The 24,974-nt window shown below is 45.8% G+C and overlaps 1 protein-coding gene across 3 annotated transcripts in view; it reads right to left on the reverse strand.

Moving 5' to 3' along the window:
- The window catches only part of LOC139385096 (piezo-type mechanosensitive ion channel component 1-like), a 75,947-nt gene that overhangs the window by 21,132 nt on the left and 29,841 nt on the right, over positions 1-24,974 (reverse strand). For 2 of the 3 annotated variants that reach the window (XM_071130150.1, XM_071130151.1), the window contains exons 3-14: positions 15,971-16,093; positions 15,094-15,136; positions 14,631-14,787; positions 4,500-4,698; positions 3,579-3,792; positions 2,544-2,718; positions 2,347-2,451; positions 2,045-2,221; positions 1,578-1,838; positions 1,062-1,167; positions 593-774; positions 52-200 (exon numbers count right to left, since the gene is read on the reverse strand). In XM_071130150.1, coding sequence (XP_070986251.1) covers positions 52-200; positions 593-774; positions 1,062-1,167; positions 1,578-1,838; positions 2,045-2,221; positions 2,347-2,451; positions 2,544-2,718; positions 3,579-3,792; positions 4,500-4,698; positions 14,631-14,787; positions 15,094-15,136; positions 15,971-16,093 — 1,891 coding nt within the window. Of the gene's footprint in view, positions 1-51; positions 201-592; positions 775-1,061; positions 1,168-1,577; positions 1,839-2,044; positions 2,222-2,346; positions 2,452-2,543; positions 2,719-3,578; positions 3,793-3,959; positions 3,994-4,499; positions 4,699-14,630; positions 14,788-15,093; positions 15,137-15,970; positions 16,094-24,974 lie in introns of those variants that run through there. The other variant, XM_071130152.1, reaches the window with a different exon arrangement.

Genomic DNA, 24,974 nt, shown 5'->3' on the forward strand with positions numbered 1-24,974 from the left:
AAGAAAGTGTGTATTAGTCTTGACCACACAGTGAGGTGGGGGGGAACGTACTGCTCTTCAGTGAAGCCGGTGAAGTTCTTCCAGTAGGCAGGGAAGTCCTCAAACTGGAAGGTATAGATGGTGATAAGGACCAGCATGGTGTAGGCCACCACCAGCCACCAGAAAACCTTGAGCAGCCTCCTCCACAGAGAGTAGTACACCTGACGATATAGGTTACAGTGACAGTCACGGTGGGGGTGGAGAACAACAACATTCATTAACATGTCAATGACCAGTCAGTTTGACCACAGGTCAAATCGAGGTAACTGAGTTATCCCCAGTGCGACCAGGGGGAAATATGCCGCATAAAAGCAGTTTGTTGTGTGCTGCACTGAAGCTGACCCTGTGGGCTGACCCTGTGGGCTGACCCTGTGTTACACTCATGTTTGTTTCTGTGTGGAGGTTTGAGAGCAGAAGCAGAGAACACACGTACGAAGTAGCAGTTGGACCAATAAAGTGTTGTAATATGGAAATCACAAGGAGTTGATGATGGGGGTCATAGGTTAAAAGGACTTCAGAGTGTGACCCCCCTGGACTGATGGTGCCTACCTACCTGGTAGAGACAGAGGCAAAGCAGGAAGAGCAGCATGTAGATGATCTTGTAGCCCACCAGCTTGCCTGCGAAGCTGACCATGATGAACATGCCTCCACACACGTAGATCCAGTACTTGGCATAGCAGCTCATCACCAGTCTGCCCACAACCTTCAGAACCGACTCGTTCTGCCCGCTCCCCTCTGTGGACCCAAAGGGAGAAGGAGCACCTTGTTACTAACCAAACTGAAGACACTGCCATAGTGCACGGCGCACATGATTCGCAGTCAGTGCGAAAATGTATGCTCTCACTACTGTAAGGTCGCTCTGGATGAGAGCGTCTGCTAAATGACTCAAATGTAAAATGTAGATAGTGGGAGAGAATGTTACTGGGCCAGACCATACTAAAGCACACACCTGGGAACTTCACAACTTTCGTGAAGTACTTCATTTTGTAGAGAGAGTGTGAATCGGAAGTGTACCCTCTCACCTCCAGTGGTGACCTCCTGTAGAGGGGCAGACCCGCCCTTCTTCCTGCTGAAGTTGTCCTTCACTGACTGGCGCAGGAGCAGCCAGAACGTCAGCGTGTACAGCAGCTGACAGGATCAACAAAACAGACCGAGGGAGAGAGGAGCGGAGGAGAGAGATGAGACACCATCGGAGTATAGTCTTGACACTGTTTGGGAGATTGACTGCAGGACTGCACTATTAAGTGGTTCTACACCTTTAAGAAAGTGCAGGAGCATATACTGTTAAACAGCCTATTCAGCATATGTGACAGGCATGTTTTACACATAAAAGATTTGTTGAGTGGTTGAACTTTTCAGGTACGCACTTAATTATACCTTGTGGACATGTTTCCTACACCACTTGAGTCTTCAGAATACAGACTACTGCACTGTCAATTTCCTGTAGGCACTTAACAGGCTGCATTCATTGACATTTCCCAGCGCCTCTGTCCCACTGCTGACCCTGTCCCCTCCGCCCCTACCCCCTCTCTCCTCACCATGGCCCCCAGGCGGAGGCAGGGGTACTGGGCTCGGTCCAGACCCAGCTGCCTGAGGCTCATGGTGCCCACGGTGCGGGGCAGCTCCGGCTGCAGGTCCATGGCCCAGACGTACTGCAGGAAGCAGAGGGCCAGGACGTAGAGCAGGATGAAGGGAGAGCACAGCATGGCGAAGTGGCGCCTCGCACGCAGCATCCAGATCAGACACGCCCACAGCAGCAGCACGAACGTCAGCCAGCTGTGGTAGGTGATGCTCCACACCTGCAGAGGGGCATCATGGGAGATGGAGTTCAGGTAAAGACATGACATACCCTCACTGAGAACTGCGGTCACAGAACTAAGGCTTGGTTCCAATATCCCATGCATTCTTAGTGGTATTCTAGTGTGGATATTGGAACATAGCCTAATGTACCCATAGGGCTCACAGAGAGGATACATTTAGAATGTGAATAAGATTTCAGAGTTACCATCATGGCGATGAGAGCACACACGTAGCTCTGCTGCATGACCACTCTACCCAGCAGGTGCAGAGGGTGGTCCCCGTGCTGTCCATCAGGGGCGCTACTGAGCCCTGGGCCCAAGTCCTGATGACTGGAGCTATTGGTGACGCCGTCTACTGTGCTCTCTATAGACTGAAGCGTGTTCTGGAACACATACACAACACACCTTTATAAATAACACCACCAACGCACAGTCAGAGAATGGCGGACAGTAGTACATTGGACTGCATGGAGCAGGGCAGGGATGCTATCAGGTATCTCATGCCCACCTCAGTGTCGCCCTGGCTGGGTCGTCTCTGAGCGGACCAGGGCTTCAGTTCCACCTCTCCTCCTCCAGCCTCTGTTCCTTTGACTAGCTGGGCCCCCTCCTCACCCTGTCATATAAGCAAGTACTGATTCAGTAAGCAGCACATGTCAATCAAGACAGACAGATGTATTTCATGCCTCGGAGTGCTGATGTCAGTACCTTGTCAGCCGATCCACGGTGGCTGCTGATCTTCAGGACCGTCGCCACGGTGATGTACAGGAGAAGCAGGATCCCGGGGTTGACATACACCGGCCAATCATGCTCCGTGTTAAGGATGAGGTCATAGGAGGCGGAGCAGTTGCCAGGTTTGATGATATCCTTGAGGCCAAACAGTCTGGGGGTTGAGAAGAGGGGAGAGGGAATGTAACAGAAGCCTGTATATGGAGTTGAGTTGAGGAAACATGGTTTCTCTGTGAAACGTCATCAAACTTTAACGCACAGTTTAGCCCTGGGTTCACCCTGCCGTGACACCCATTGGTTATAGTTTCAAGGCAGGGGAAATGTCTGGTTAGATTTGTGGGCTGGAACTGACTTCTAATGTTGATGGCTGAGAGCCAGAGGTAGAGAGGTGAAGATAGAGAAGGAGAGATAGAAGGAAAGATCACAGGTGTTTCCACCTGGGAGGCCTTGATAACAGCACTACATATCTCTCTCCCTCTATCTCTCTTTAGCATCCTATGCCAAAACCCAGAGGCACCGAGATAGAATGCTACAGGACGGCTTCATCACACCCACCCCATTTGGTAATATTCCAAAAACAACTTGCCAGTATTTCCTCACATAGCTTTCACACTCTCCCTCCACTCCTCCCCTCTCATTTCACTCCATTCCTCTTCTTCCCCCTCCTTCACTCCATTGATACTTAGAACTATGGCACAAAACTGAGAAGTGTCTCATTTCCATTCATCTGCTGTTAGGTAATAGTGCAGTCTGCAACTGTCTCAACAAGATCACAACCCCAAAAAGATTATATGTTTAAGGTTATCAGAACCATGTGAGTCATTGCGTACAAATCACTTCTGATTCTATATGTTTGAATCACAATCTTGAGCTAGTGTGCCAACCAGGAGCATCGCTATGGCTGCGGCCAGTCCCTGTGAGAAGTAAAGCTGTGTAGGTACTAGAGACATGGAAAACAATGACTAAAACAGAATATAATGACTTATTTGGGTCGAGGTAGGGTGGGGCACTGACCTGGCCCACAGGCTGGCAGGGGGGAAGATGCCCTGGGCAATGGGGCACTGGTACAGGTAGAGACACACCAGGTGGCCCGCCGTGAAAAAGCCCACCATCACACACAGCACGTTGAAGCCTAGGTGGCTGATGGGAAAGTGGCAGGCCCACCACGTGCACACGCCGATGAAAAGCAGGAAGTAGATTGCAGAGAAGGCCGAGGGTAAGGTGATGCCTGGGGAACAGAGATACAGACTGCACGTCGTCTCTCATACACAACAAATCATACATGGATATCTTAAAGCAGTCCCCCCCCACTTCAATGCAGGGATGGGTAACTGCCACCCTTTTGAAGGCCCTCCGATAAATTTCCCACCAAAATTACAAATTGAAATACATGACATTTTTTGGGGAACTCAGTCAGGGTCTCAGCTTACTGTTGCGAGGTAGAATACAAAAGGTGGAATTTAGAAATGTGGTTGTGCATCAACTGTTTATATCTTGATTAGCCCATATCAGCAAAAATGTTTTAGAATGGTAAGTTAGTCGAGTAGCCAGCTAACTAAACATGTAGTAATCAAGGTCGAATTAGAGCCTGGGGGGGGGCATTGATTTTGTTATTCAGTCTCACTCAGATATCATATTAAAAACTGCAAAAATTTCTCTCCACCCTATGAGAAAATGTGTAGAATACAACTGCGGACCGTCATGAGAAGTTCAGATTTTTTGTGGCCCCCCACCTCCATCAAAGTTGCCCATCCCTGCTTTAATTTCCATTTTTATAGAACAAAATAGTGATTAGTTTAAAGAAAAAATGATTAAACATTTATTTCACATATAAATAAATTATTACCAGTATATTAATTTCCTTTTATAATTAAGCAGTAATACAGAGGTTATTCCCTCCACTCCACTCTACCCTCTCCTCCCTCCAGTTCTCACCAGCCAGAGCCAGCAGGGTGATGGCCAGGATCCGGCCCAGGTCCCTCAGGACCTTCTGGGCTGTGGCTCGGAGCCGGGCCGCCAGCTGCTTAGCACGAGTTGCTGCAGAAACCACGGGGTCACTGGGAGACGACATGCCTTCCTCATCTCCCTCCTCTTCCTCCTCTTCACCCTCCTTTGTCTCTGACTCATCCTCGGTCTGGAAAGAACCAAAGCATGAGCCAAAAGTAAACAGATATTGGTAAATGGAATTCATACTTTTTTAAATAGAACCTTTATTTAGGCAGAGAGTCCCATTGAGACCGAGGTCTCTTTTGCAAGGGAGCCCTATTGCACAAGGCCAGCAGCAATTAAACAATAAAACGGAAGAGAACAAATACGTCAATAAAGTGTAACGTCAACAGAGCGGTAAAATCTCAGATCCAACGCCATCTGTATCCCCGTTATCAAAAGCACTTAACTTCCATGACAAGAACCTGGCACAAAGCATAACCATCAGACATAGATATGCAATACTATTCTTGTCATCTATAGTTACGTGCATACAGTAGGTCAACATTGTAAAAGGTCAAACTGACATGGCACATTACACACTCATAGAGATCACTTTCTGACTCGGGCACTAAGTTCATTACAATCCTGTACACACTAGAGTCCCAGAGTGGCCAGGGAAAGCACACAGCATCTGTTCCAGCTTAGGGAAAAAGACTTGCACAGAAACTGGCACCACGGATAAGATAATAAACGCGAATTACAGAAATGATAACATAGGGAGCGCATAGGGAGTGTTGAATCTGAGATAAAACATGCTCTCAACTTAGAGCTCAGTTACAAACGTAATATGCCTGTCCAGGCATAACAATGTTATGCTTTTATGGTGCAATACTCAATAAAAGTGTTTTCAATTTTACAACATATAATTTTATGGAGAGACCTGCCAAGCAAACCCCTCAAAAACACAACGATGATGTGACCTTTGTGACGATTCTGTAGAAATCAGGTGTGTCATGAGACGTTTTATAAAACTAACCAGTGAGACTGTTTACCAGGTTCTGTGTTGTTACCATGGTGACTCATGTACTGTCTGTCTTTTCTTCTTTTTGGCAGTGCTTGTCACTATTCTCAGTAGCGGGCCAGAGGCATCTTGACCTAGACCGGCGGCTGCTACCATGACGGAGAATGTTCCCACTGAGAGGATGAGTACACAAACGAGACGACAGAGTGGCCCTGAGCACAACAGAGTGGCTATCCTGTCACTCTAACCCCATGTTATCAGGAGGGACCAAGATCTAATGGGGTGTGGAGGAAACCACCTGTCAATCACAGGTGTTAGGTTGGCACACTGTACCAACGTGAGAGAACGAGAGGGTGACCGCGTTTGTGTGTTTTGGGGGTGCATTCATAGTTCCTTCCACAAACTGCTAAGAGCACGCCCTAAGAGTGGTGTAGCACTCATAACAGTCATTTCCCTCTGACACTGTGAATGATGTGGTAAATGTATTTGCATCACTGACAGGAGTGTGTCAGAGGGCCAGATGTAACCGGGACATTAGAGACATGATACTGAGGTCACAGCATCATTCAAATCCCTCCCTGCTCAGCACCCCAGCCACAAGGAGATAACACAAACACCGGGCCTGGGTGAACTAATACTGTGATAGGGTTTTTATAACTTATAGCTTTACAAATATACCCAGCATCTCATCTGTCACAGCACATTAACGTGCCACCAACAGGTGGCATCTGTTGCCACATTGTCACCCTGGTTATCCCTTGGCCTGAGTAGTCACGTCCTGTTGCGCTTATAACTAATTCCACTGTGTTTCCCCCTCGTAAATACACTGGGCCTGGTATCCTGTCTGTCCACTGCTCCTAACCTTGATGTGTAAGAGTGTATTTGTGTTTGTACTGTACTCTAAGTACATGTGTGACATTGATTATCATGAGGGTCATGAACAGATGCAATACAAAATCCACCCACCCACCCACCCACCAACCAACCAACCAACCAGAGGGAAGAGTCTCAAACATGGTATCTATCTGCTCCATAAGATTCTGTGTCATTGACTACAGTTCAGGACACCAGGACTTATTTCATAGGTCACAAGAGGTTGGGGTAACGTGACACTATAAAAAGGTTAGAAAGACACTTGAAAAGATAAATTAAAAATATTTTTCCAGCCAGTGGTCAGTGGTCTAAGGCATTGCATCACAGTGCTAGCTGTGACACTAGAGAGCCTGGTTCGAGTCCAGGCTCTGCTGCTGCCGGCCATTGGCCCAGCGTATTCTGGGTTAGGGGAAGGTTTGGCCTGTCCCATCGCGCACTAGTGACTCCTGTGGCGGGCCGGGCAGAATGCACACTGTCAAGGTTGCCAGGTGTACAGTGTTTCCTCCGACACATTGGTAAGGCTGGCTTCTGGGTTAAGCGGGCGTTGTGTCAAGAAGCAGTGCGGCTTGGCTGGAAGGTGTTTCAGAGGACACACGGCTCTCGACCTTTGCCTCTCCCGAGTCCGTACGGGAGTTGCAGCGATGCGACAGGACTGTAACTACCAATTGGATATCATAAAAAAGGGCAATTTTTTTTTTTAAAGACACAAAGAAAATACGCTACCGGACAAACGTTTTAGAACACCTACTCATTCAGGTTTTTTTATTTGTTTTACCATTTTCCACATTGTTGAATAATAGTGAAGATATCAGAACTATGAAATAACACATATGGAATCCTGTAGTAACCAAAAAAGTGTTAAACAAATCCAAATATATTTTATTTTTGAGATTCTTCAAATAGCCACCCTTCGCCTTGATGACAGCTTTGCATACTCTTAGCATTCTCTCAACCAGCTTCATGAGGTAGTCACCTGAAATGCATTTCAATTAAAAGGTGTGCCTTCTTAAAAGTTAATTTGTGGTATTTCTTTCTTTCTTAATTCATTTGAGCCAATAAGTTGTGTTGTGACAAAGTAGGGGTCCAGAAGATAGCCCTATTTGGTAAAAGACCAAGTCCATATTATGGCAAGAACAGCTCAAATAAGCAAAGAGAAATGACAGTCCATCATTACTTTAAGACATGAAGGTCAGTCAATACAAAACATTTTAAGAACTTTGAAAGTTTCTTCAAGTGCAATCGCAAAAACCCATCAAGCGCTATGATGAAACTGGCTCTCATGAGGACCGCCACAGGAAAGGAAGACCCAGAGTTACCTCTGCTGCAGAGGATAAGTTCATTAGAGTTACCAGCCTCAGAAATTGCAGCCCAAATAAATGCTTCACAGAGTTCAAGTAACAGACACATCGCAACATCAACTGTTCAGAGGAGACTGTGTGAATCAGGCCTTCGTGGACGAATTGCTGCAAAGAAACCACTACTAAAGGACACCAATAAGAAGAAGAGGCTTGCTTGGGCCAAGAAGCATGAGCAAGGACATTAGACCGGTGGAAATTTGTCCTTTGGTCTGGAGTCCAAATTGGAGATTTTTGGTTCCAGCTGCCGTGTCTTTGTGAGACGCAGTGTGGGTGAATGGATGATCTCGCATGTGTATTTCCCACCGTGAAGCATGGAGGAGGAGGTGTTGTGGTGTAGGAGTGTTTTTCTGGTGTCACTGTCTGTGATTTATTTAGATTTCAAGGCACACGTAACCAGCATGGTTACTACAGCATTCTGCAGCGATACGCCATCCCATCTGGTTTGGGCTTAGTGTGACTATCATTTGTTTTTTAACAAGACAATGACACAACACACCTCCAGGCTGTGTAAGGGCTATTTTACCAAGAAGGAGAGTGATGGAGTGCTGCATCAGATGACCTGGCCTCCGCAATCCTCCAACCTCAACCAAATTGAGATGGTTTGGGAGGAGTCGAACTGCAGAGTGAAGGAAAAGCAGCCAACAAGTGCTCAGCATATGTGGGAACTCCTTCAAGACTGTTGGAGAAGCATTCCAGGTGAAGCTGGTTGAGAGAATGCCAAGAGTGTGCAAAACTGAGCATCAAGGCAAATGATGGCTATTTGAAGAATCTCAAATATAAAATGTATTTTGATTTGTTTAACACGTTTTTGGTTACTACATGATTCCATATGTGTTATTTCATAGTTTTGATGTCTTCACTGTTATTCTACAATGTAGAACATAGTAAAAATAAAGAAAAACCCTTGAATGAGTAGGTGTTCTAAAACCTTGGACCGGTAGCGTAAATATATATATATATATATATTTTTTTAAATGCTTCATAACCTGATTTTCTTTCTTTCTCCGAATGAATTAAATGTAAAGTCCTAATACAATTTTTTATTATCCCCCTTAGACTCTGGGCTGGGTTGTTGTGTTTAGTTTCATTAAATGCTGCTATCTAAGGTTCTCACTGGTTAACTTGGCTGGCAGGAGACAACCAGCCACCGGCTGGCCGTCTCACCCCGTTACACTCCCGAATAGAATAACAGGCAGTGGGAGAGAGTTTATAATGCTGTTTTATGTGTCTGTTTGAGTCTGGCAAGAGGAAGATAACTATTGATGTGTGGAATAAAGGAAACTCCCTGACAAACACCTGCACCAAAGCACATCTCAACTACTAGTTACCCAGTGTGCCCATACACTCTTAAAAAAAAGGGTTATTCGGCTGTACCCAGAGGAGAAACATTTTTGGTTCCACGTAGAACCATTTTTGGAAAGGGTTTAACGTGGAACCAAAAAGGGTTCTACTAAGGGTTCTCCTATGGGAACAGCTGAAGAACCGTTTAAGGTTCTAGATAGTACACTAGATAGCTATCTACAACTTTCCATTACCAAAAATGCATTATCGTAAGCATCAGCAACATTATTCTCGATGATGGAATACTGTATAAGAGGCAGAGTGTGTGGTGTGTGTGCCTGTGTGTGTGGGATTCCAACTACCCGGAGTCCCTGTAGTCTTCTGTTTAACCTAGAGCGTTCGGGTTAGTCTGTGTGCTGCTGACTGTTCAGTGGTAGAATGATCAAAAGACAGACACAAGGAAAGTAGGCCCCTCCCTCCCCCCTCTACCTTATGTTTCCTTAATAACGCTTTTCCTATCTCATCCTATGACCAGAAGTATCTCTAGACAGATGCTTGCCTCTCACTAACTATTCCCTTCTTTCAGGCACCTCTCTAACCTTCTAATGAGGACTTGTGAGAGAAGTATTGCTAGGAGGCAGAACGGTCAAGCACCCAGAACATTCCTTCATCTAGGATTCCTCCCAAGAGACCATCATCAACATCACTCTCATCACGCTCCATCTCCCTAATACACCCTCTCCGTCTGTTATACTCTCCCTCTCTTTCCCTCACATCCCTCCCTATTTCCCTACCTTCATGTCCCCTCTCTTCTCCTGACTGTCCAGTGGCTCCTCTGCGGTCTAAACCGCTGCTCTGATGACTGCCTGGCCTTCATGATTCCAGCCTCCTCTCAGTGTGACCTGTTCCAGGGGAGTCGTTGACACCCCCAGCGTGTGAAGTCAACCGCTGACCACGGGAGTCTCATCACTGAGGAATCCTGCTTAGGGTGGCATTCCTCACACATACAGTACATCATCCCTTAACTACACCATCCCTCATACACATGCACAACCTGTCACCCTCACGACATCCCTCCCATACACCCTGGATCAGCAGGGGGGACAGGGTCATGGGTTAGCCACGTGCACAACCAAATGTGATTCTGTTTCTGGAGCTGCACATGGAGTTTTCATGAAGACTAATCCTCCTCTACAAAATAAGACAGGAATGTTTATGTTACTGACAAACCACTGCTGACTCCCCTGTCCTCCCTTATATGTAGTTCTGAGTGAAACCATGGGAGCCAGAGGGAGAGTGAACGCCGTATGATGAGAGGGTGGGGTGAGGTATACTGTATGTGTTAAAGGATGTGACTAAACTGCCCACTTCACAAACACAGTCTCCCGTTTCCCGGCCACATCAAAGACCATTGTCTAAGCCTCTCTGGCTGGAGGCAGCCGCTCATTCCCAAACACAGGAACAGACGCAGAATGTTGCGGTCGGAACGCTACAGCAACATCACAGAGATGTTGTGAGAATGTTGTTTTTGATGTGTGTGCAGGTCTGAAAGTGGGTGCGTGGGAGAAGAGAACGCTGCTCAACTGGTGTTGAGTGTACTGCACAGTCAGGGAGAACTGCAGTGCACCCGATGGCAGGGCTCTAGTGGTCGTCTGTCTGAACAACGTATTGTCTGAGCAGAGCAGAGAGGCAACCCCTGTCACCCAGTCAACACATGGCAATCAATCTTCAGAGTGCTCCCTCAATCAGCACAGCACTTCTGATGCAATGTAATAGAGAGTGGACAAGAGGCTCAACAGCAGTTTGGTTTGATCATTGATCGAGTCATGGCCCTTTTTTCATTTTCTGACACAGATTGGGGCAGGCTGTGTTTGTTTGGATGGTTGCCCTGGCTACGACAGGAGTAGAAAACTGTTGCTCCGGGCAGCTGTACAGGGAGTGTGTTCGGATGGCACAAGGCAACAGAAAGAACGAAAAGAGGGAGAGAAAAAAACTAGATTGAAAGTAGAACGTAGTCTGGAGAGTGAAGAGCAGCCGAGACTGTCGGCGACAATGAAAATGGAAGAGAAAAGCTTCCACTAATAGACTGGCTGGTGAAACGTCAGTGAGTGTGTGTGTGTGTATGTGTGTGTGTGTGTGTGTGTGTGTGTGTGTGTGTGTGTGTGTGTGTGTGTGTGTGTGTGTGTGTGAGAGAGAGAGAGAGAGAGAGAGAGTGTGAGGGAGAGAGAGAGTGAGAGAGGCCCATGCGTTGGAGGCAGCATTACGTCTGGGGAGCATCTCTCAGCTGGTGGAACAATACCTACCTCTGTCACCAACACCAGGTCTGAGGGAAACTCCCCATTAACTCCCTGTGTCTCTCTCTGCTCCAGTAACACCACAACAAACACTAACACACCAGAGAGCAGTAACACTAAACTACTGTAGCATACCACAACACTGTTTCACCACAAGATACAGAGAATGATAATCTCTCTCTTACCAGCAGTGATTGCGCAACAGTGCTATCAGCACACCGCTGTGCGTCTTCTGTGAATATTCTGAATGTGATGTCCTATATAATCTGCAATTTTGAAATATGTTTAAAGGGAAGTAATTATACACAAATTTGGTGTGTTACTCAAGAATTCTTTCATTTAAGAAACGGCTGTGCACAAAACATGAAATTAATATGAACAGTGTGGAAGGGCTTGAGGCAAGCGCGGACATGGCCAGCCCAGCTCAGACATTCATTCCAGTACTGACCTCAGCCATAACCCTCCTCTATAATCAGAGACATTGGGTGCCATAACGTTCCATTAGAATGTACCGTTCTAAAGTTCCATTATATATAGCAGCCCATGCAGCAGTGACTCAACCACTTCCATTTCCTGAGTGGTGGAAGCCAGGAACACTGCCTATTATTTGTGACTCACTGATTCGCAGCGCAAGACCATTTCCACTACTCTATATATGGCTCGGAGTATTACCATATAAGGAGTGCTTAATTTGTCAATCGGGAGGTGCCGGACCAAAAAGTGAGCGCGAGAAGGGTGTGACGAGATACCGGAACGTATGAAAAAAAATCACACTTATAATAGAGCATTGCATGCATATCATCGCATTTGCATAGTGGCATCGAGCAGTAGAGTAGAGGCACTTACAGAAGTTGCACACATGGGACATTTTTGGGGGGACTTTTATAAACGCATTTCATGCAATTCTACATCATTTTACATGACTGGAGACTTTGGCAGAATATTTTTGAATACTGCACAAATGATCGAAATGGCAGGCTACTTTGATACGGACAAACTGAGATAACTAAAAACGACCTTGTCTTGAATCCAGCAATAGCCTAGGTCTAGGTGTGGAGACAGATCGAGGAGGAAATTATAGTCCTTAAAATGGTTCCCACTTTCACTGACTCACCCAATGATGCGGAACTCACTCGCTGGTGATGGCTGATGCAGTCGTGCCAAAAGCATCTCTTTCTCTTTTGTTAAACAATATTTGGAAGTTCTCTTCTCAGCAGGAGAAATTTGCTTTCCAACCTGTATTTTCCCTCGATTGTATTTGAAATATTGCAAAAGGCCTGTTTAATCTGCATGCTGTTTTTTCACTGACATATTTGCTGCGCGTTCCCGACTGTAGGTTATTCCTTGTTAGGTTATTGGACTATAATCCACAGCTAGGCTATTTTTTAAAAGAAGCTATTGATCATCTGTGGCTAAATGATAGGCCTTCTCATGGTGTAGTAGGCTATTCTGAATGATTTAATTTATTTCTGAACAGACAGCATTAATTCTATAACTTTGTCAAATGTATTTCAATTTACCAGGGGTGATGCAGTTCCTTCAGAACCCTTCGCGTGGCTATGATTCTATCGGAGGGCCTGTTGTCCTGACCTCTGGCGGTCTCTATGGGGGTACCACAGGGTTCAATTCTCGGGCCGACTCTTTTCTCTGTAGATATCAATGATGTCGCTCTTGCTGCGGGTGATTCCCTGATCTACCTCTACGCAGACGACACCATTCTGTATACATCTGGCCCTTCTTTGGACACTGTGTTAACTAACCTCCAAACAAGCTTCAATGCCATACAACACTCCTTCCGTGGCCTCCAACTGCTGTAAAACTCTAGTATAACCAAATGCATGCTTTTCAACCATTCGCTGCCGGCACCCGCCTGCCCAACTAGAATCACTACCCAGGATGGTTCTGACCTAGAATATGTGGACAACTATAAATACCTAGGTGTCTGGCTAGACTGTAAACTCTCCTTCCAGACTCATATTAAGCATCTCCAATCCAAAATCAAATCTAGAATCGGCTTTCTATTTCACAACAAAGCCTCCTTCACTCACGCTGCCAAACTTACCCTAGTAAAACTGACTATCCTACCTATCCTCGACTTTGGCGATGTCATCTACAAAATAGCTTCCAATACTCTACTCAGCAAACTGGATGCAGTTTATCACAGTGCCATCCGTTTTGTCACCAAAGCCCCTTATAGCACCCACCACTGCGACCTGTATGCTCTAGTCGTCTGGCCCTCGCTACATATTCGTCGCCAGACCCACTGGCTCCAGGTCATCTATAAATCTATGCTAGGTAAAGCTCCGCCTTATCTCAGCTCACTTTAAACATCAGCTATCTGAGTAGCTAACCGATTGCTGCAGCTGTACATAGTCCATCTGTAAATATTCCACCCAATCTACCTACCTCATCCCCATATTGTTTTTATTTACTTTTCTGCTCTTTTGCACACCAGTATCTCTACTTGCACATCATCATCTGCTCATTTATCACTCCAGTGTTAATCTGCTAAATTGTAATTACTTCGCTTCTATGGCCTATTTATTGCCTTACCTCCTCACGTCATTTGCACACACTGTATATAGACTTTCTTTTTTTCTATTGTAATATTGGCTGTATGTTTGTTTATCCCATGTGTAACTCTGTGTTGTTGTTTGTGTCGCACTGCTTTGCTTTATCTTGGCCAGGTCGCAATTGCAAATGAGAACTTGTTCTCAACTGACCTACCTGGTTAAAAAAAGGTGAAATATATATTTTTTAAATAAGGAAATACATGAAGTGCAATGCTGGAGAGATGACAGTTGCAGGTTCATGCCTATCAGAGCAGAGAGGGATCATGGAAAGTGAATCTCATTCTAGTTATGTGAGAGATACTGGCGCGCTTCTCACACAGCCACAGCCATGCGTTGGTCTCAAACATAGGTTACAGTGTTGCGCAAACCATTAACCCGGCCCGGCCCAAACCAAATCAACTCTTAATCTACTTTTTCACATTTTTTGTGGCCGCAGGAGAATGAACAAATAAGCAATTCGAAGGAACTTTGATGGCTTTTATTCTAATTTTTATATTGCAAAAAGTGACAATTATTTTTCATGACATGAAAGATACCAGGTCTGGCCAAATAGGTTCCGGAACAAATCAGTCCAAAATGGAGAGAAATGTAGCACTGGATATAAGTGTTCCTGGGGTATTTTACCTAGCACTTGCATGAGAAATGTGCGGGGGTGTGCATGTCCCACATATGTCCCATATTATTAGCAGCATAGCGGTGAGGCCCAGTCTGTGTCTATAGAGTAGATAACCACTCACCCCCTGTGTGGAGTCTGAGGCTACGGACAGGAAGGTGACGTCATCTCTCTTCTTGACCAGCCGGTTACACACCACCAGGGTAACCAGGGAGATCACAAACACCCCCAGGTCAGGAGACAGCAGACGCACCACACCCCACGGGTCATCCAGGGGCAGCCTAGAAGAAAGAGACACATGCAGAGGTCAAAGGTCATCAAAGACCTAACGAGGAACTACAACGTGTACATTCTCACACACTTACACAAAGACAGTAAAGAGGGTACATAAACAATAACATGTACCACAACCAGTGAGTCATAAGATCAAAGAACAAACAGAAATAACAAAAAGAGATGTAAGAGTGAACATTGGCTAAATTCTGCAAATAACAGTAAATGATCTCCACACACAGTTCAGGGAGGCATGATCCTCAGTGACAAGATACACAGACCCAATGTGCTGTTTCCAAATATTCCTCACATACCTGGATACACCGACATGCCTCGATAGCGTCTCCCACAAACTACCTGTAAAGACAGAGAGTGTTAGGACTACCAGCTCTCCCCAGACCACTCTGTCTCTGCCACGGAGTGTTGTTTAGGAGGGGGGGGGGTCATACAAGGCAGACTCTACAGAAAAACTACAACATAGCGTACAGCTACCATAGATGTTCCCATGAGCCCCCAGTATCTCTGGGAGTAAGCCACCGTGTCGGTATTTGAACGGGTTTGTGAGGCATGGACAGACTGAAGCTGGAGTCAGCATGGTGGACTAGCTCACAGAGAAGCAAATAATATGACATCAAAGAACACAAAGCTCCTTGAGGACATATGTATTTGGGTTGGCCAAAATAAGCGCAGACCACAAAACAAAATCCACATATTCTACAGGCGGACGGTTGTAAAGCATGGAGCATTCACAAGCATCCCTTATAGCATTCCACGCTGGTGGCTAATGACAGAGCAGTCGACTGAGCGTGAAGAGAGCTGGACTTAAAGTGTCAAAATAAATCAGAGGTGGAGGCTATGATTTCATGGAGTTTCTTTCGACTAAGTCAGGGGTGTCAAACTCATTCCAAGGCGGGCCTAGTGACTGCTGTTTTTTTGTTGTTTTTAAGACCTAGACAAACAGGTGAGGGGAGTTCCTTACTAATCACTGGCCTTAATTCATCAGTCAAGTGCAAGGGAGGAGCGAAAACCCGCAGACACTCGGCCCTCCGTGGGATGAGTTTGACACGAGGTCTAAGTGATTGATTGAACCTAAACAAGCCCCTTATGTATGGCACAGGCCATTGTTAAGAAATGCTGACTGAAAACATGGCAATGGAACGGCCTGTGTCAAAGACGTCTATATTAACTCACAGTTGTTTCCCAGCGCATGGTCCAGGTCAGGGATAGTGTACAGGCAGATCTGGAAGGAGACATGGGCTAGCAGGAAGAGGAGACTGGTGCAGAACAGAGCCTTGATGAAGCGTCCAGTATGTCCTGGAGAAAAGAGAGAGATGGAGTTAGAGGAGGGGAATGGGGGAGGGGGACAATGTAGAATTTGAAAGGGAGGATAACATAACAATCAGTTCTTCCCATCCCTCAGGTTAAATAGGTTCAGGAAATAGCAGGGTGCACAGTACTAACCGAGCATGAACAGGACAGCGGGTCTTTATAGAGGGTGTGGGTTGAAGTGTTTTCCAAGGACCTGTCCTGATCTGACTGAACTAAACATCCTCAACATCATCCCACCTTCAAATGATGCTCCATTTTCCATCAGTCAGAACACGTACTGAGGCCATGGAGGCACTAGTAATCACAGCAGTACGTTTATAGTCTAAGCAGGAATTGCTTGTAACAGTTAATTGCCCGTTTTTAAACTAAATGGGAACATTGGACTATTATCAAGCCTGTGGATGGCATGGAGGTACTGCCCGTGCCGAACTGTGCTGCTGACCATAAAATGCCCCCCTGCCCGCACTAGCCCCAAATCCCCTCCTCGCCAAAAGTTTGTGTGAGGCAGCTTTGATTGGTCTCCTCATAAAGCTGTCAGCTCCCATCGCTGGTGTAAAACAGGCCACAGTTAAGACAGGCACAAACTCCCAGTGTAGTGAACGAACGCTGCAGGTCCCTGTGGAATCCTGGGGGATTTTCCTTTACAGGCGTTGACTGGCTCAAGAAAATTAGCAGCTACAAGTCAGTGTCAAGGGACGAGCTTAGGGCTTTGATTGTGTTTTATAGGGCTGTTTTTCTCTGTGGCCTACAGGGCAAAGGGTAGTTTAACGGCTCAGTGCTGCTCTACCACCCCCTCAATTACAGCAGACAGGAGGCTAGGTACTGCATTTACAGGCTTATCCCTGATCCCAGATTTAAGTTTATTCCACGAACACCAATTTACATTTATGACTAATACTCGACCTGAAGATGAAATAATATTCAACGTGGCATTGCTAGCTAGAGGTAGCACACCAGAGCAGTGAGAGAGGATTATTCATGGACCTGCTTTCTGAGCCTCATCCTTTTAAATAATTTCACGCACAGTCAACCATTCACGTTTGATTTCACGCGCACCACTCAGTGATGTGAACTTTGTGAAAAGGTTAAGATTGTCCCCCCCCCTCCTTTCCAATTGTGCAGGATCAAGATCCATCACAGCCACTCTTTGTGTTGGACATGTTTATCTTTCCATGTATGAGATGGAAAGAAAAAGAGAGAGACGTGACAGAGCTGACCAAATGTCAGACACACAGCCTGCCTACTGTAACCACACATGCTAATAACATCTCAGTGTGTGTTTTGGAAAAGAAGGGACCCGTCCAAGAGAGGAGTAAATAATATGGGAGGCGTTGTACACAACCAAGACCACCTGTTGAGGACGAGGTCATCCTGACTTACTGCAGACAGCTCTACTCAACCGCTGCAACCCAAACCCCTGCACATAAGCTCATCTGTCCCCAAGTGTGTGTGTGTGTGTGTTTAAGTTAAGTTCACTGCACCGTCTTCCCTCTCTTCAATCCCCTGGCTCTCTACCCCTGCTACTGGAAAATCATGATGTCATTGCCATTACATGGACAGTCTCTTTAAAACTCAACTCCAAAACAAATTCTGTAACTGCCTCGCTAATCGCCAGCATGTGTCCTGTGTCACAGTATAGTTGAAGGCTATTGAGTCCTTCCCTCTCCTGTAGGACCTGAAGGGCTATAAGCATAACCTATCATCGTTCTTTCCAGGGTCGTCATGAAGCTGTCCATCTACTACATTCCTACGTTACATTACTCAGGACCGTCAGCTAGAGTAACACGACCTCTAAAACGTCTAAAAACTATGCACGCCTAGACCCACCTACCTGTATTTACACTGTCATTGCACAACACTAAGTAATCTGCGCCGTAATCAAAGTTTTGGGATAGTTTCCTTTTCCAAGAGTAAAAGTAGGAATGGAATGTGGAGGTGCATTCCAGTGTCTTAATACAAGGCCAGAGGGAGACAGCTCCTCACAGGGAACCAGAGCATGGTATGTAATGTTCTTTCCAGAGCAGGTTTCATATGATGGAGATCTCTCTTGAGGAGAGACCAGCACAGCCACCAATGTGGAAACGACATCTGAGACCTGCAATCACTATGCTTAAGTACTACCAACACATAACACAAACATTATATTAAAATCACATCCACCTTCACACCAGGGATTTTTTAAATGTATTTTATTTATATAACCTTTATTTAACTAGAATAGTCAGTTAAGAACAAATTCTTATTTACAATGAAGGCCTACACCGGCCAAATCCGGACGACGCTGGGCCAATTGTGTGCTTCCCTATGGGACTCCCAATCACGGCCGGATGTGATTCAGCCTGGATTCAAACCAGGGACTGTAGTGTCGCCTCTTGCACTAGAGATGCAGTGCCTTAGACCCCTGCGCCACTCGGGAGCATGACATGACAGCCATTGCAATCATTGCCTCATCATGTCTCATCAGATAGTGAACTATCTGAGAAGGTCTGGTTTTGGATCTGAGTGGGGGTAGCAGTGTTCTAGGTGAAAGTCAGAGGTGAGCAGAGGCCACTGGGTAGTGTAGTTCACTACAGGGAGATCAAACCCAAACTCAGTGAATTGCAGGACCTTTTCTAGGCCATGTTCGCCTTTTCTAGTTAATATTTTCAGAGACAGGCAGAAATTTGCTCTGGTGACTTCTTTAAAAAAAAAAACGGTTTCAGCGGGCGCCCTCCTTCCCCCACTCGCCCTGGTGCTGTATGCGTCATAACCTCAACTAAAATCTGCAATCTGGGGTGACATTACTGGATTTTCCATGAAACAGGGTCATTTGGAGGAATTCTAACATTTACGAGAGTAACTCTGAACATTGTTCTAACAAGTCTTGTGACTGTAGTGCACCTAACATGGAGGGGTGCAGCAGGGTTCCTGGGCCCGGGTTAGAGTGGAAAGAAAAACTGTGCATGTTAAAAGAGCAGGGTATTGTGTTTAATTCTCAGGCCGCTAAACAGCCACACAACTTTCACAGTTTGGTCTGGAGGTTATCCTGCAGCTGTTGGGTTTATTTATTCCTGTACACGATTTAGACTGAAGGGAGATGGGAATAATAGTTACAAGTCGAAAAACAGAACCTAATTGAGTTTCATCCCTGAGAAATGAGCCGACTCCTGCCAGGCACTCTGAGTAATACTGTGCTGTGTTTGTTTTAATTCACACAAAAAAACTATGTATTTTCTTTAATTGCATTGACATAATTTGTAAAAGGGGGAGATTTGAAAAAAGAGGACCTCAGACATAATTTGTAAAAGGGGGAGATTTGAAAAAAGAGGACCTCAGACATAATTTGTAAAAGGGGGAGATTTGAAAAAAGAGGACCTCAGACATAATGGCTTATTTTTTTCCAGCACATCGTAAAAAGCTGGTTTAGATGGCTAGTGTAAACAGGGCTGTTGTGTAGAGAAGTCTGCGGGGCCAGCCTCCGGACACAACAGTTCAGGGTACAGAGGGCGTTGTGGTTTAAATGAGGGCACTGTGGGCCTGTTCTTTTCTGATGATTATTCCCTAATGGAATTTGGCCTTTAGGTACCCTCTCTAATGCTAGAGGTCACCGTAAAGCAGGACTAAGTAACTGCTATCTGGGCCCTTGAGCCATAAAATCAGCCATGGGTGTCCTTAAGCGATTAAGACGTTTCAAATGTATAGTCTATTCAACCCCAAGGTCTCAGCCTTGATTTAATGCTTTGACACCAGGCACGGAAGGGTGAAACAACGCAGAGATAAGGCAAGAGTATTTAGTTCTGCCCTCCCCTCTGGAGGGGGAGAGACTTGCTGTGAAACTCTCAAAGTAATAACTTCCTATATCTATGCATGTCTATTTGTCTCTGTCCGTCCGTCCGTCCGGTTGTCTGTCTATTAAACCTTTAAACATAGAAGTTGTTTGCCTTGTATTTTGCTTCGTGCATTTCTCCACACCTTGACCGGTTTTCAATTCCTAACACCATCCACTGACTGGAAACACACACACTGCATCTCTGGCCCACACCACCCGTACGGTACACACTGCATCTCTGGCCTACACCACCCGTACGGTACACACTGCATCTCTGGCCTACACCACCCGTACGGTACACACTGCATCTCTGGCCTACACCACCCATACGGTACACACTGCATCTCTGGCCTACACCACCCGTACGGTACACACTGTATCTCTGGCCTACACCACCCGTACGGTACACACTGCATCTCTGGCCTGCACCACCCGTACGGTACACACTGCATCTCTGGCCTACACCACCCGTACGGTACACACTGCATCTCTGGCCTACACCACCCGTACGGTACACACTGCATCTCTGGCCTACACCACCCGTACGGTACACACTGCATCTCTGGCCTACACCACCCATACGGTACACACTGCATCTCTGGCCTACACCACCCGTAAGGTACACACTGTATCTCTGGCCTACACCACCCGTACGGTACACACTGCATCTTTGGCCTACACCACCCGTACGGTACACACTGCATCTCTGGCCTACACCACCCGTACGGTACACACTGCATCTCTGGCCCTACACCACCATACGGTACACACTGCATCTCTGGCCTACACCACCCGTACGGTACACACTGTATCTCTGGCCTACACCACCCGTACTGTACTGCTAAAATATTCGAGTGAGACAACACACTCACCCTGCTAGTTGATCTGCTTACTAGAGGGATCTCATTCACATGTTCTATGTGTGTAAACTCATTACACTAAGCTACATTTGTTTAAAAAACCCTACCAATCAGCAACAATAACCAGCTACCCGAAGAAACAGCTACCCGATAGTAAACAAAAATGACTGACAACACCGACATTTCTGTTTTGTTGTTTGCATTGCGTGTTTGGATCTTACACCATGTCCTGCTGCCTATGCTTATCTGGGCTGTTCTCTGGCATCCTGTCCTGTCGCAGTGCTGCGTTGGTGTGAGAAAAGCTGGCGTTTGCGTAAGAAGACTGCTGAAATAACAGTGGTGTGTGGAATCCCAGTTCCTGTTGGGGGCAGAGGAGCGGAGGGCACATAGCAGGCATGCCTCTGGGAAAAGCTCCTCTCTGGAATAATGGCCTCTCACTCTCAGGGCACTAATCAAACCAGGAGAAACAACCAAACAGGGGTCCACCGGCCCTCACTCCTCCCACCAGGGTTGGGGTCAATTCCATTTCAATTCCAAATGTTCTTCATTGAAAAGCATTAAAGACAACTGGAATTGAAATGGAATTGACCGCAACCCTGCCTCCCACATAACTCCCAGCAGCAGAGGCTGCTGAGGGGAGGATGGCTCATAATAATGTCTTGAATCGAGTGTAATGGCTGGAATGAAGTGAATGGAATAGTATTAAACAGATGAAAACCATTTGATACCATTCCATTCCAGTCATTATTATGAGCCGTCCTCCCCTCAGCAGCCTCCACTGCCTAGCCGGTAAAGGAAAGAAAGGGTCAAGCTGGGCAAATATCCATAATATAGCCAATGTGTTTGTAGGTGTACTTTACATGCCATTTAAATGAAGATAGTGTTGTAATTTGTTTTCATTATTAAAATGATTTACAGGTTGACATGGTTTGTGATGAAATATGCAGTCTCTTTTCAGTGCACACTAGCAGTAGATCATTTTGTCCCATGTGGCAGTGGACAGATACCTTACATACTGATGCTAGTTCTCTCTCATTATTCAAAATGCTGGGCTCACTGGATTTTCAATGGCTAAACCTGCTCCATTTCTCCATAGGGGAAAATGACAAATAGTGGACTCATATTTGTCTGAAAACAGACAGCTGTCCTGTCCAATATATCAGAATTGGAACAGAAATCATCTGAAATCACCTGCAAACTAGTTGTCAACGGCATTTACGGCCCTTCCCTAAGTTTTTTCTCTGCCCAGTTTAAGCTGTGGTCGGCTTTGAGTACTCATTTAGGGAGGCCTGGCCTGGTGTGCATTTCCCTCACAATCCCTCATTTATCAGCATGACAGTCTGTGACAGTTGGACTTTTGGGCCTTTGAAAGCCACATGACGCCTTCCTCAACAAATGACACACAAAACAAAAACCAGAGGGGACATTCAACTCCTCCATGTCTCAAACTGCTGTTACCCCGGCGACATGAAAGCTGTGGATATGGGCGATGTCTCGACAGCGGTGCCTCAGGAAGGGACGTTGTAAAGCCCCAGCAGGTGTGAATAAAATACACAGGGGAGGAGATTTGACGCAACACCCTGCGAGCATCAGACCTGAATACCAGCGAATAAATCCCCTATATGTTTCCTATGTTGGGAACAGTGTAACCCAGCAGGCTCCAGACAGGTGTTCAATATTTGTCCTTTTACTTATCAGCTCTGGGGAAGCGACAGTGTGTCCAGATTGTACAATACGGGGGATTTAGATAATAGGGAGCAAGCTATGGAAAATAGTCTTTTGAAGGGAATGTCAAACACGGTGTATCAGGTGATGTGTATTTGGGCTGGGGAGGAGCTGAAAGGGACTATTAAGGCTTATCACGGTCCTCTCTGTCAGTGGCCTCAATGAATCCAATGATACTATCCCTTATGGGCAATACAGTTGGTGAGATCCACTTAATTGAGTCTTAGCTTACGTTAATGGATGGATGACAACAATATGGGATCGATTCAATGACACAAAGGGGAAAGCAAGAGCGCACATGCATGTGGTAGCCTGTATTAATTGTAACGCATATGGAATAAGCTTCCTCTCGGTCTTCCTCTCAGTCCCCGGTAACAGTCATAGTTTCCTTCTAGACAGGCCAGAGCGTCTGTAACCAGGTCAGCTCTCAGGGCAGTATGACATAAGACGGCTCCTTTAACCACAGAGGAAATTGTGACCATGGCTACTCTCAACCCTAACATGCCCCCATGCTCCACCACATTCACGGAGGGTGAGATAACATTTTCCCTGGAAAGGAGGAGCACGTGGAGGTGAGGCGAAGGGGTCGTTTCTGCTTGACATCTCCAGAATCCTCCTAGTTCATCCATCTGCCCCCTTTCTTAAATGCATCTGGTCCTCCCATGGCGGCCCGGACCAAGAAATGTGCTGATAATTGGAGGCAGGGAACGATTCAATATGGTTTTCATTAAAACCGTTAATCCTATTCTCTGTCAGGCTTTATTTTATAGAGGCTGGCAGACTCTGGGATTTTCCTACAGAGAATCATCTCCACCAGCGAGTTCCACTGAAATAAACCTCTCACCATTTACACATATTCAGTTCCCCCAGGAACAGTCATGTGACCCCGCACAGTTTATCATGCTCAGATTTCCCTCCTTTTCCCCTCTAAAAGAAACATGGGTTATTGACCCTAACAGCACAGAGACAGAATAGTATTAAACGCAGCTTGTTGATATAATCTCCCATCCTTTCATCGATGGGGAAAAAAAAGAACAAAAGAGAAAGAATGGGAGAATTCAACTGTTTTAATTATCTATAATAAGTGTGCTTCCGGTTCTGTGTATATTTTCCCAGAGGCGGCAGGAACGGGGTCTGGTTCACTGTAGACCAGTACAGGAACTGATAGTGCCCATTGGCTCTCAGGAGCGTGAGCCAGTTGATATGTTGGATAAACAAGCCTCTGGGGGTTAAGGCTGGGTGCAGGGTGTGTGTGCTTATCTGTGCTGTTAAAAATTAGTCCCATTTCTGTTGTTCGCTCTACAGCCACCATAGACCATTAAACTGCTACCACAGACAGGGATGTGGGTGGAGGATAGGGGCAGGATGTGGAAAGAGCGGATTTTCCAGACCTGAAATCATATCCACTGTTTATTGCTATTTGATTAAGAGCCTCATGCTAATCACATTAGCCTACGTTAGCTCAACCGTCCCGCGGGGGACCCACCGATCCTGTAGAGGTTTTAAGAGCACACCAGGAGATTTGTCTGTCTAAAATAGAGCAATATTTATGTAGAGTAAATCAATGAAACCACTTGGGTTTTGCTGAGCAAGAGCAGCGTCGGCAAAAAAAGAATAGAGCTGTCATGAGGTTAGCTCTATACTTCTGTACACCCTCTTTACTATAGAATAAGGACGTCGTTGAGCTGTAGGTTTGTGCTGCTGACAGAATTTTTCTTTGTACAGTTCTGAAAAACAACATCTGCTGTGTTTTTATCATGTCCGCAGGAGATTAACACAGACTGCAACTAAGTACGGTGAAATCTGAACTTTATATCGAGGGAAGGCTGAGGGAAAATACCGTACCATCAAATCATGAGAAGGTAGAGATGGAAAAACTCTCAACAGGAGTGTATTGTGGTAATGAAGTTCGGCTTCCAGAGCAGAGTCAAGAATAATAGGTTTCTGTACTTTTCAGATGAATTCCTGTCTAGTTGCCACTGACCATTAAGGTTTTTCACTTCCCACATTAATATCATAGCTATTTCTCGGCAAATGAGGTTTTATTCCTAACCAGACCACACATTTGTACACATAAAAGTAACCAGGAAATAGAATTAGAGCTTGGGTGGCCCTGTGTGTTATAGTCAAAAGGCCCAAATTCAATCACTCTTTAAAGGGGAAATCCGGAGTTCAAAAAAATGACAAAGCGGGTACCCCACCACTTGTTTTGGTAAACAGCTAAGGGATGGTGCTTGAGAAATAGAAACCACTCTCAAATGAATAGACAGAGTTATGAATGCCAGGACTGACCTGACCATCTATGAGATAAAAAAAAATATTTTAACCATGCTTGTTTACATTGACTTTGTTTCCAAACATTGGAGTAAAAAAGCGTATATTTTGGGTTTTGATGGGTATGACAGTCGAACTAAGCTCGAGGCAGTTATAAGATACACTACCGTTCAAAAGTTTGGAGTCACTTAGAAATGTC

Source organism: Oncorhynchus clarkii, chromosome 26, assembly GCF_045791955.1.
Source record: "Oncorhynchus clarkii lewisi isolate Uvic-CL-2024 chromosome 26, UVic_Ocla_1.0, whole genome shotgun sequence".
In the NCBI taxonomy this organism is placed as follows: domain Eukaryota; kingdom Metazoa; phylum Chordata; class Actinopteri; order Salmoniformes; family Salmonidae; genus Oncorhynchus; species Oncorhynchus clarkii.